At 42.4% G+C, this 11,560-nt stretch overlaps 2 protein-coding genes and 1 long non-coding RNA gene across 4 annotated transcripts; 2 read left to right on the forward strand and 1 right to left on the reverse strand.

Moving 5' to 3' along the window:
• The first annotated feature begins 905 nt into the window (after positions 1–905).
• Positions 906–1,847, forward strand: LOC134028507 (uncharacterized). The gene is made up of 2 exons (XR_009931536.1): positions 906–1,108; positions 1,224–1,847. It is a non-coding gene; the product is annotated as an uncharacterized LOC134028507 (long non-coding RNA).
• Positions 1,848–2,241: 394 nt separating this feature from the next.
• Positions 2,242–4,500, forward strand: rplp2 (ribosomal protein, large P2). Its single transcript, XM_062478938.1, has 5 exons — positions 2,242–2,374; positions 3,148–3,271; positions 3,805–3,853; positions 4,002–4,094; positions 4,375–4,500. Exons 2-5 carry the CDS (start codon positions 3,149–3,151, stop codon positions 4,449–4,451), a joined length of 342 nt encoding a protein of 113 aa, XP_062334922.1. The 5' UTR covers positions 2,242–2,374; position 3,148; the 3' UTR covers positions 4,452–4,500.
• Positions 4,501–6,699: 2,199 nt separating this feature from the next.
• LOC134028302 (uncharacterized) lies at positions 6,700–11,023 on the reverse strand. Of its 2 annotated transcripts, none has more exons than XM_062471785.1 (6): positions 10,777–11,023; positions 9,513–10,289; positions 9,194–9,298; positions 8,707–8,768; positions 8,082–8,342; positions 6,700–7,386 (listed from the first exon to the last, which is right to left on the reverse strand). In XM_062471785.1, exons 2-6 carry the CDS (start codon positions 10,279–10,281, stop codon positions 7,348–7,350), a joined length of 1,236 nt encoding a protein of 411 aa, XP_062327769.1. In that variant the 5' UTR covers positions 10,282–10,289; positions 10,777–11,023; the 3' UTR covers positions 6,700–7,347. The 2 variants fall into 2 exon arrangements, with proteins under 2 accessions (XP_062327769.1, XP_062327777.1); XM_062471793.1 differs by lacking the exon at positions 10,777–11,023 and adding an exon at positions 10,433–10,770.
• Positions 11,024–11,560: the final 537 nt, after the last annotated feature.

Below are 11,560 nucleotides of genomic sequence, written 5' to 3' on the forward strand. Positions count from 1 at the left end.
AGTAGGCCTACCTAGTGCAGCTTTAAGACGCTAGTCGGTTCAAGACCATATAAATACCTAAACAAAACCATCTTTAGCTTGTTTTTGGAGACGTCGTTTTTTTAAAGTGTGACATGATTGTAAAAGGGCTTCCATTCATGGGTGAGAGACAAAATATTTTTTGCTGTTAAAGGCTGTGCTGTCTGGTTAAAGGCCGTGCTGTATGCCATGGTGATGAATAGAGGTTTTTCAAGGCTTTTGTCAGTTGTGCTTAGTCATCAATACGACTTCCCTGCGGCTAGTTTCTGTTAACTGATCTAAGATGCTAGTTGATATTCATAGAGTGAACACGAAGAAAAACCTAAACGATTCCAGCCTAATCATCTTTGAAAATACAGAAAAACAGAAAAATATTATGAAAACCATGCGCACAGCATAGTGGAAAACACATTTACTACACATTTAGTAATTGAATAACACAGCAAAATGTAAATCAGATGTAGGCTAGTGGATTTTTGGCGAGGCTCGTGAGACTATAGTTAAAGTGACCCACTGACATACCGTGGTGTTGATCCTATTGACCCAAAACGGCTCTCTTGTAAGCTACACTTGTAATCTCTCCTCTCTCTCCATCTCTCTTTGTCTATCTCCCTCCATCTGTATCTCTCCTCCACTGTCTTATATTGAGGCAATCACATACTTCATCTCCTCCCATCTGTTACACTGAGCCTCAGAATGGCTTTCTGTCTAACTTCACAGAGGGATTCCAAAGTGCTGAGTGTGTGTGATAGTCCCTTTCATCGGCTTAGCAAGGTGTACTAATCAGCAGGCCACTTAATGCCCTACCTTTGTCTACCTCCTTCTCGTCCACGCTGCCCTCGGGCTACCACTGGGCCAACGCTCCTGTTCAACACAGGACACACCGACACCTGGACAGGCTGATAATTCACGTTTTTGTTTTACAAAAAAATAACTTTGCAGAGGACTTTCGCTTCACAATGTTGAATTGAAATTGATAGCCTATTTTAGCCAGTAACCAGAGGCATTAATCTGCTAGGGAGCTTATAGGGTGCAGGAGTCCCATAGTGTAGGCTACTGCACCATCTGCCTGGAAGGGATTCACTAACCGGTAAGATTTATCATCCAATTTATCATAAAAGCCCACCAAACATTTCACTTTGATTGAGTTGCTAACGACAACGTTTTCCTTTTTTCCAATCCTCCGTTGGTACCGACAAGTCAAGGCACCAAGATTTGTCAATCAGCTGTCAGAAGAAGTCTGGGAGAGATGGTGGAGGGGGATGGAGCGGAGGAGAGGGAGGAGGAGGTGGAGGCTCCGCCGGAGGAGGTCGACACTCAGGAGGCGGCCTTGTATTACTTTGGGCGATACAGTGAGATGAGACGAGCCATTCCCTGGGAGCAGAGGAGCACCTCCGAGAAAGTAAGCTACTTCCTGGACCGAGGTTTCCTCGCCTTTGTCGTCCTGTTCCTCCTGGTGCTGCTAGCGGAGTGTGTGTACAAGTTTTGGTACGTGACAAACGTGGGTAAGATCGTGGAGTTTGTGTTGGATATTGTGTCCTGGCTACTTACCCAGGAAAAGGATGAGGAAATGGATGAACTGTAGGCCTTTCGGAAGCTGGAACGATTACAGAGACGCAATGCACACCACCACCATCACCAGTTACGCAGTTATTTGGTCAGTGTTTGGTACTTTGCAATGTATTGTTTATATTGACTTTTTTTTTCTCAGTATTGTTGAAAAAAAATAATAATAATAATAAACTTGATTGTAACCAAATATATGTGAACCTAATTTCTTAACCTTCGACTTTTATGGAATTATTCTAATAAACCAGACTGAGGCACAATTCATGGCATCTGTGGTATGTGTGTGATCTGGATTCTTGACAGCATTTAGGCTCATGGCTTGTTTTCAACTAGTCTTTCCTTCATAAAGGTATATTGGGTTGTTATTTGCTTTTTGTTTTTTAATCATCATTGTGACTAGTTGAATAACCAGAGATAAATTATATGAACAGAGTCTCATAAATAAGTAGCTTCTTGCCTTCAAAATAACTGTTGCAATATGAAATAAAAAAACACATTTGCTCCAAATCTTCTTTAAAAAACATATGGACATGCTTTGAAAATAATGTTGCCCATAGAGATGTTTAGCAATAACTATCGGTAGGTATTAATATGTGTTTCATTGTGTCATGGCAAAATAAAAACGTTTATTAAAACTGATTTGAGAAAGGGCAACAATGACGACGCTAAATACGGACCAATAATGTGACTGCATGAAGAGAGGTTATTTTAACTTCCGGGTCACAGCATTTTCTCTTCTTCTGGACATTTCAGCGTGACCGACGTTTCGTGTCTCTTTAGACTTAAAGTGAGTATTTTAAAAAGTTAACGTTTGCTTTAGCTGGCACTAAGTGATTACACATGTTCTAATGATTCGGATTTCGGTAATTATTATAGTAAATCTGAAAATTGATGAAGGTTAAGAAGAAAGATCGCTAAAGCACATAGCTGCGTACTGTAGGCGGGAGACGCCATTCTTGGATAAATGTACTACTAGTAGGCCTCAGTTAGGATTATCTAGCGAGGCTTCTTCCATTAATCTCTTCATTTTGTATTCGTAAGCAAATAACGAGCGAGACCCACCAGTAAACGTCATTGGGGTGGCAGAGTCAGTTTTCGCCAGCTACGTATAAGAGCTGGCTAGCATTTCGTATGCGTACCCATACAATAAAAATTTGTTTTTCCTATTCCATGACTGCCTATTAGTGCTGTGGTCGCAATAAATACTCTATAAAAAATACAATTTAATTAAACTAGAGGCGTCAAAAGCTACAAAGTGGTTTCTTAATCCGTCTTCCCAACTCGATATAAAGCGTTGCATTACAGTTTATAACAATGAATTTAGTTCAATGAATCAGTCGATAAAACTGTTCTACGGTGCCCTCAATGTTATTGATAAATAACTGCAGTCGATGGAATAATGCGTAAAGTGTTACACCATTACATAAAGAAAACCATACTTGTAAGTCGTTGCTGTCAGTATGGTAACTTTATTACCCTCAAAACTTTCGCGTGTTGTCCACCTGTCACTGGCTTAACAAATCACATTGTACCCCTCCCCCCAATATCTCCTTCTCCCAGAATGCGTTACGTGGCCGCTTACCTCCTGGCAGTGCTTGGTGGCAACACCAGCCCGTCATCCAAGGACATCAAGACCATCCTGGGGAGCGTGGGCATCGAGGCTGAGGATGTGCGCCTGGATAAGGTAACTCCACCATAATATAATATAAGACCTTATTTATATAGCACATTTCATACAAGAATTGCAGCTCAAGGTGCTTTACTAGAATCAATAAAACAATAATACAAGTGATAAATGTAATAATTAAAATAGCAAACAATAATATAACTAATAAGTGGTAAAACCCTTCTGAGATAAAATCAGTTAAATGCTTTGGTAAAAAGGTAAGTTTTGAGCTGTCTTTTAAAAATGTCTAGCATGTAGGAATGTATGTTGAGTTAAGTTGTGTGGGGATGTGTGTGTGTGTGTGTGTAGCCAGCCCAGGTTTATTGGATGTGTGTGTGTAGCCAGCCCAGGTTTATTGGATGTGTGTGTATAGCCAGCCCAGGTTTATTGGATGTGTGTGTGTAGCCAGCCCAGGTTTATTGGATGTGTGTGTGTAGCCAGCCCAGGTTTATTGGATGTGTGTGTGTAGCCAGCCCAGGTTTATTGGATGTGTGTATAGCCAGCCCAGGTTTATTGGATGTGTTAAAGTGGATGTTGATTTGTCTCATCAGGTCATCACTGAATTGAACGGGAAAGACATCAATGAAGTCATGAATTCTGGTAAAGTTTTTATACAAATAATTTAGACCAACTTTATGGCGGTGAATTAATCATTGTTTAGGTGCTTTTTATAACCACACTACTGTGACATTTTATTTACTTTAGCCTCATTGCTGCCCAATAAATTGTAATTATTCTCCTTCCACAGGCCTCTCTAAGTTAGCCTCCGTGCCAGCAGGTGGTGCTGTTGCAGCACCTGCTGCTGCTAGTGGAGGGGCTGCCGTGGCAACGCCTGCTGCTGGTAAACACCTCCCCCCTTCATACATAGTCAGCTTGGCTTATAGTGTACTTCACATGATTCACTGCAAGGCTTTTAGTTCATGAGTCTTTTTTCTTTGGTTTTTGAGAGTATTCTGAAAAAACAAGTGGTAGAAAATTGTTTGAAATTACGTTGATAACTTTCTTAACCTTGTGCGACTGTGTACACTGCATCAACCAGCAAGGGGTGGTTTATATTCAAAAGCTCACGTGTGTCCTAGGTGAGTATGTTGCACTGATGAGATTTATTTCCTTCTCTTCAGCGGAAGAGAAAAAGGAGGAGAAGAAGGAGGAATCTGAAGAATCTGATGAAGATATGGGCTTTGGACTCTTTGATTAATTTTTCATCCACTAAGAAAGCAATAAAAATGGAAAAGGTTTACACACAACCCTTGTTTTGAATCATTTCAGTTGAAATCTAAATGTTTTGCAAGGTGAGCAGAATTGAGAACAGCCTAACTTCCCCAAGGTTTCTGTTTATTTTACCAGCTGTCAAGACAGTAATACTGCTGATAATGCTTTTATTAATCTGGGAGTCAGATGGCTGAGCGGTGAGGGAGTTGGGCTAGTAATCTGAAGGTTGCCAGTTCGATTCCCAGCCGTGCAAAATGACGTTGTGTCCTTGGGCAAGTCACTTCACCCTACTTGCCTCGGGGGAATGTCCCTGTACTTACTGTTAGTCGCTCTGGATAAGAGCGTCTGCTAAATGACTAAATGTAAATGTAATCTATTTAATTCACTGTTTTTATCCAATGGTATGTATGGGGGGGATTTAGATATGGAACGTCTTGCTCTTCAGTCAAACTAAGCTTTGCCCATGAATCATCTTTTTATCAATCAAGTCCTAAAAGGCACTGTTTAGTCATGGACACTTTAAGTCACATTTTGCTGCTTGTTGTGGCAATATGGCATACATTTCTTCAATTTGGCTGACCAGTAATGGTTGGCTTTGTAGAACAAATCATGTATATCTATCCAAACACTAACAATTTCCCCCTCTTCACAATTCCTTCTAATTTAGACACATGGTTGTCGATTGTCATTTAGCAGACGCTCTTAACCAGAGCGACTTACAGTAATTACAGGGACATTCCAAGTAGGGGGAAGTGCCTTGCCCAAGAACACAACAACATTTTGCATGGCCGGGAATCGAACCAGCGACCTTCTGATTACTAGCCCGATGCTCTAACCACTCAGCCACCTGACTCCCAAGGATTGTATATGTTGATAATATTTTCAGCATCCCTCTTGCTCATTGATCTGCCCCATCCTACAAACAACCTTCCATTATCGTCATCTGGATTGACTGCTGCTGCTGAGATTTCATCTTTTTTAACAGGGTCGAGTAGTTCAACTTCCTCAGTAAAGATGCTACCTGTGCCATCGAAGGGTTAACTTTTCTGTGGCGTGGCAGACTAAAGCAGTGTTTGTGAAGTGGTTGTCAGAGGACAAGGTAAACACCGGAGGGAAGAGAGGGAGGTGATACCGCCGACCAACGAATGCTACCTGACGTAACATGCAATTACTAGTGGCACTAAAGTCTGTGGTTTTGACTGGCATATTTCTACGCAACCGAGTTTGGTAATTGTTCACAGTTCTCATTTTCTCGTGAAGGAAGGTTGATTAGTCTTACAGCAAAGGACAAATAGCCTATACACGCGAGAGGCGAAAAACATTTTTAAAATCCCTGTTGTGTTAGACTTCACATGCAAGTCATGTTGTTTTCAAAATTACTTCATTGGCTAGGTTCCAACTGAGTTTCAATGGAATATTAAGAACAGGTTCTAGGTCGGGTTTCTACACTGAATAACAATATGCAACAACATATTTGCCAAGAGCCATAGATTTTGGCCTCATCAATTTCAGTTCACCGATTTTTTTAATGAGCTGTTAACAAAATCTTACATGTTGACTTATATTTTTGTTCAGAGTGTATTAAACACTTCACTCTCCAAACGGATAAGTCTTCTCCTTGTCGAGGCTTGTCCGTTTCGGAGATTTCTAGAGGCATGTTCCTCCCACCTCCTCATCCCTCCATCCTCATCAGCATCTGCAGACTGAGCTGAGAGACTACTCTTCTGTCCAGTGTCTTTACAGACCCCCCAGATAAAGGCCAGCCTCTCACCCCTGGGGCCTCGTCTCTGACCCTAGCCTGGGGTTGGACTTCCAGCCTAGAAGCCCTGCCCCCTTCTCTCTCTCTCTCTCTCTCTCTTTCTCTCTCTCTCTCTTTCTCTCTCTCTCTCTCTCTCTCTCTCTTTCTCTTTCTCTTTCTCTCTCTCTCTCTCTCTTTCTCTTTCTCTCTCTCTCTCTCTCTCTCTCTCTCTCTCTCTCTCTCTCTCTCTCTCTCTCTTCTCGCTCTCTGTAGCTCCACTCTGAGAGACCTGGATACAGGAGGTAGTGATCCATCAAGAAGCACCTCTGACATTCATGAGTAGGGAGGAAAAGGAGGATAAGAGCCTGTCAGAGGAAGGTGTACAGGCAGAGGTAGAGGTAGGGGTACAGGCAGAGGTAGAGGTACAGGCAGAGGTACAGGCAGAGGTAGAGGAAGGGGTAGAGGCAGATGTACAAATGAGGGTGTAGAGACCAAATAAATTAAACTAATTTAATAAAAGTAACAAATATAGAAACCATACATTTTTACAAACAATATGTGAATGCCTGCATGCACATCTTGTTTTACTACATATACTATTTATATTTATTTTACATTTTTATCCAGTTTCATGTCAAATGGTGACTGGATTGAGTTGAATTCAACAACATTAAGTACTTTTTAAGTACTTTTTAAATACTATATATTAAAAAGGCTACACATACATATTTTTTAGCTTTTTCTTCACTGGATTATGTGAAGTTAGTGTACTGATAAGTGCTGTCAAATGCATTCACTGTAAACCCATCCAGTCCATGCATAGGTGGATACATATAGGTCCTCTGACATGGTTCGCTGATTGAGGTTGTCTGTAAAGTCAATATTGAGCCATCTTAGATGGGTCATTATTTACAGTCCATTCTTTACAGGGGGATTACAGTTGAATAAACAGCAGGCTCTCTACTTTAAATGAAGTAGACCCGTGACTTCATAACTGGGGATTTTCTGTTGATTGACGGATGCTTTATATCTATGTTTAGGTTAAAAGGTCGTCGTCATGGTTTGCGTTTTCCAAGTCCACACATAGTTCCATTATCACGGGTCTAGAGGCCAAATCCGACAGTTGATCTTCATTTATACGTCCTCACTCACAATCGCTTGTCACCGCATGATCTGGGACAGCCTGCAAAAAGTAGAATAAGCCTGTTTAATGAACAATTAATAATTTCAATGAACTTTTTCATGCAACAAGATATTTTTCTGTTTTGTGTCTACGTGTTGCTGTACGATGTGCCTTGCTTAAAGGAAAAACTGGATTGGCTGAAAATTCTGTACGGTATGTGAAGTTCTATAGCAGAGGGGGACTCTAACCTTCTCTGTAACTGAAGCCAGTCTATTTTAGGAACCTGATGTTCCGTTTCATTTAACAGTTGACAAGCACAGAGGAATTCAACATAACAGCTGTAGACATGATTCCTTGTCAAGCTATCCTGTCTGCACAAAAACAATAAAGCTCTTCCCTCACTTATTAAAGAAACTCCTAATCTGACAAGATGGGTCCACACAGCTGGGGCAGGGAGCTGACAACCCTTTCACCCATCCAGTCATGTTAAGATCAGAGATTACTTACAGCAGGAACACGTACAGGCTGGCAGTTAACAGAAGGACTACAGACACAGACCTCCCTTCCTCCCTTCCTTCCTTCCTCCCTCCCTCCCTCCCTCCCTCCCTCCCTCCCTCCCTCCCTCCCTCCCTCCCTCCCTCCCTCCCTCCCACCCTCCCTCCCTCCCTCCCTCCCTCAGTTTGTTCCTCCCTCCCTCCCTCCCTCAGTTTGTTCCTCCCTCCTTCCCTCCCTCCCTCCGGTGTTTTGACACCCACCTGCGTGGTGTAGGAGAAACGTTCATCAAGGTAGCGGCTGCCCAGGCCCATGATGTGGTTGGAGTGTCTGGAGAGGCTGGCCACCCGGGCAGTGAAGTCCAGCGTGAAGGCCAGCTTGACCAGCTCCGGGGCAGTGTTGGGGACAGGGCGCTGGCCAGGCATGCTGGGGCTCTCTGTGTCTACGTAGCTGTCAGCCAGGAGCTGGAAGGAGCTGTACGTCATGGTCTTGAAGAAAGGGCTGATTCTGGAGTTTTCCTTCAGCTGCAGGAAGAAAAGGTTCGCATTTTTCAAGTTCCCTCACAAGTTCAGGTTTCAAGTACAGGTAGGTTGGAATTCTTGTTTCTTCTCTCATCTGTTTCCTAGCATTTTTTTTGAAAACCTATATCCTCCCTGGTTCTAAATCTGAATTTCTACTAAAGTAAGTCAGAAGGCAACTAGCAACCTTACTGTATTACAGATAACTAAAGATGATTGGAATCAGAACTCAAGCCGTGATCGCCATCGACATGGCTGTCTAAGTTTGGAAGATGTGTTCATCATGGATTAATACCATGCAATGTCCAGTATCAGTATAAACTGTGGTCCTTAATTATGTGTTTTGTGGTACATGCAGGAGAGCACTGACCTTGTTGTCTATGGCATCCCCTTCGTGCTTCATCAGAGCAACGATTCTGTCAATAACATCCTCTGAAAACAGAAAACAAGACTGGTAATCAGCAGCCAATCATGAGCCAGCTGTTTGTCTCATTATGTTAAGGTTTTTTGTTTTGTTCGTGTCTATCATGTCAATTAAATGTGTAACGTCAACGGGTTGACTTATCAGGTTGGGTTAGTGTGTTCTTGTTTTGTGTTATTTGGCAGATTTAGAAGCAGTAGGAGTAGGGACATAAGGCAACTGAAGCCACACTTGGCAGGAAATTGGTTGTTTCGTAAATATATATATTTTTTTTTTTTTTCACATTTCAGTCAAGTTGACACAACACTACCACCACAACTTCCGAGGTGAGAATTCTCACTAATTCTCACAACCATGACTAACTGGACCAACATTTTTAATTATTAAAAACAAAAACCTTATAAATAAGCTAAAGAAGTTGTTTTGTTTTGTTCACCATTTGTAAGCTTCTCGTCTGTGTCTTGGACTTCTTGTACAATCCTCTCCAGTTCGTCTGTCACTTTCTCATAGTAGGAATCAGGAGGTACCAAACTGGCAACAGCTGCATACAAGAAGATAGAAATTAATCAGTTGATTGACTGATCAACAATTGATCAATACTCAATTGAGAATTTTAACAGAAAGTAGTGACACTTTGATTATGCAAACGTCTTAATGGGTTGTTGTTAGTACAGTAATACAGTATATGCAATAACAAGTAAATACACGGTTGTTTCAGAAGGATAACTTTCGATATCACTTGGTCTCCAACTTACATTCAATGTTGGTGATGCCATCTTTCCGAAATGATCTTCCAAACGAGAGCCTTTTCTTGGAAGACCGTTTTTTTGATTTTCTTCTTCTGGTGGATGTGGAGGTACCGGGCTGGGCCAGCGGCAGGCATAATCCACCTGTGGGTGTAGGCATCTCCGGAAACGGTGTCGGATTAGCTAGGGCGTCGGGGCTGGGCGCCGAGTCTTCTTTTTGCTGGGGATCCTTCCCTGTGAAGAAACCCACAAAACTTTTCCATAACGAGTGCTTCTTCTTGCTCTTCTTGGCCGCTTTCCGTGGCTTCTCCGTGTCCAACGACTTGTTAGTCTGCGCAAAGGGAACTTCGTCGACGGCCTCCGGTTTGAAAACTGCGTTGTCGTGTGTGCTGAACTGTGTGGAGATTTCACTGGGTTGTCTGCTACTCCTTTTGTCTGTAAAAGACATCAGTTTCTTCAGCGTGTCCTTTTTGCGCATCTTGCGTGGCTTCTCCTTCTTCTGGTCCACTGACTGGTTGGAGAGGGTGACGGGGGCTTCAACCGAGACCTTCGGTTCATCATGCAAACTCAAAATGCAGGAGGAGTCACTGGAATATCGGCGGACTTTTCTGTGTCTGATCGACGTCCAGTTATTTAGCTTGTCTCTCTGTCTAGGTGCTGTGCCATCATTCAGGCTGATGCTACGCTTCACGTACACCTCCAGAAGCCGGGTAGTGTCCTTCCGGCTAACGTAAATCAGCTGACTGTCATGCAGCCTGTCCTGGTTTGTTTGCTCCATGATAGAAACTGTAGATTAAAACAAGAACATCACAGATTACATTTAAATTGACATAGGCCTACCTAAACTACTAGTATGAATGACGTTCAGTGACGCGCGCGTAAGCATTTAGGCTTCATGTGTCATGTTGCATCTTGTGCGAGGCACTCACCTGTGCTGTGGGCTATGCCTGAATATCACGAAGCTACTTATACCGGTCGTACACTATGCAGCCTGTCCACAAGTTTTATGATTTACCTGCTACAATATCTCGGTGAGTTTGAATCTCATTGAGTACCTTGTAAAGTTAGGCTTACTAATGCAAAACTTGGAAAACATTTACGACTTGTCTGAACAAGGAAATGCGATATTGTAAGTTCATTGCCCATTCTACATTTCCGAGAAATAGACGCGAGTAGTCTTACACTAGTGTAAGTTGGGCTACAACATCTGTTTCAAAATTATAGCCTACGTGGTAATATAATGACTGTTACCGAATAAACTATATGAACCCACTTTAAATCTCGTGCTTTTCGACGACCGTTGGAGTGGAGCTCTACGCTATAATTTATGACAGAAAATTTAGCTAATTCTTCGTCCATGTAGGGACATGTCTCCAATCTCCACCTACTTTTTCACCTTAAACCTATCACCTGTGTTTGCGAATAGCGGGGGTGGCAGTCGGGAAGGTAACCAACAACACCTAAAGCTACGTGCGTCTGCTAAATCCCCGACTGACCGACGTTACACTTAGGGGAATTTGCGTCTTCCGTGTTCGCTTGTTTATGGTTTCGCTCAGCCGATCAGTGACATGTCCATGGATTTACAACTCGTTTCTCTGTGCTCTCACGACCAATAGGAAGTCGTGTGGCCTGGCCTCCTACCAGGTGGTTTCAGAGAAAGACATCCACCTGAATTGACCTTTTACCGATAACAGTATTGCAGCATGCAGGCTACATTGCAATACAGACAGCTTATCTTTGGCCTGCTATCTCCAACTTCAAAAGGCCTAACTCTTTATCGGTGGGTTTCAATAGTGAGGGCATAACACGTAATTCGTTTTTCCATGAGGCCTATATACAACACTGCAATGAAACTGACATGTTTAGTTCAATACAACAGTGGATGGGAAATTATGAATTAAATGTGTGTGTGTTGGCGAGGGGGGTGAGGGTGTTATGGGTGAGAAAAATGACAATTATCATGGGATTCTCCATAGTAAATCTTTTGATTAACATTTGAAAATAATACATTCTGCTGATATGACATGTTGTTAAATAGGTATAGGCGGTATGACCTC

The sequence above is a fragment of the Osmerus eperlanus genome, chromosome 1 (assembly GCF_963692335.1).
Source record: "Osmerus eperlanus chromosome 1, fOsmEpe2.1, whole genome shotgun sequence".
NCBI classification, from domain to species: domain Eukaryota; kingdom Metazoa; phylum Chordata; class Actinopteri; order Osmeriformes; family Osmeridae; genus Osmerus; species Osmerus eperlanus.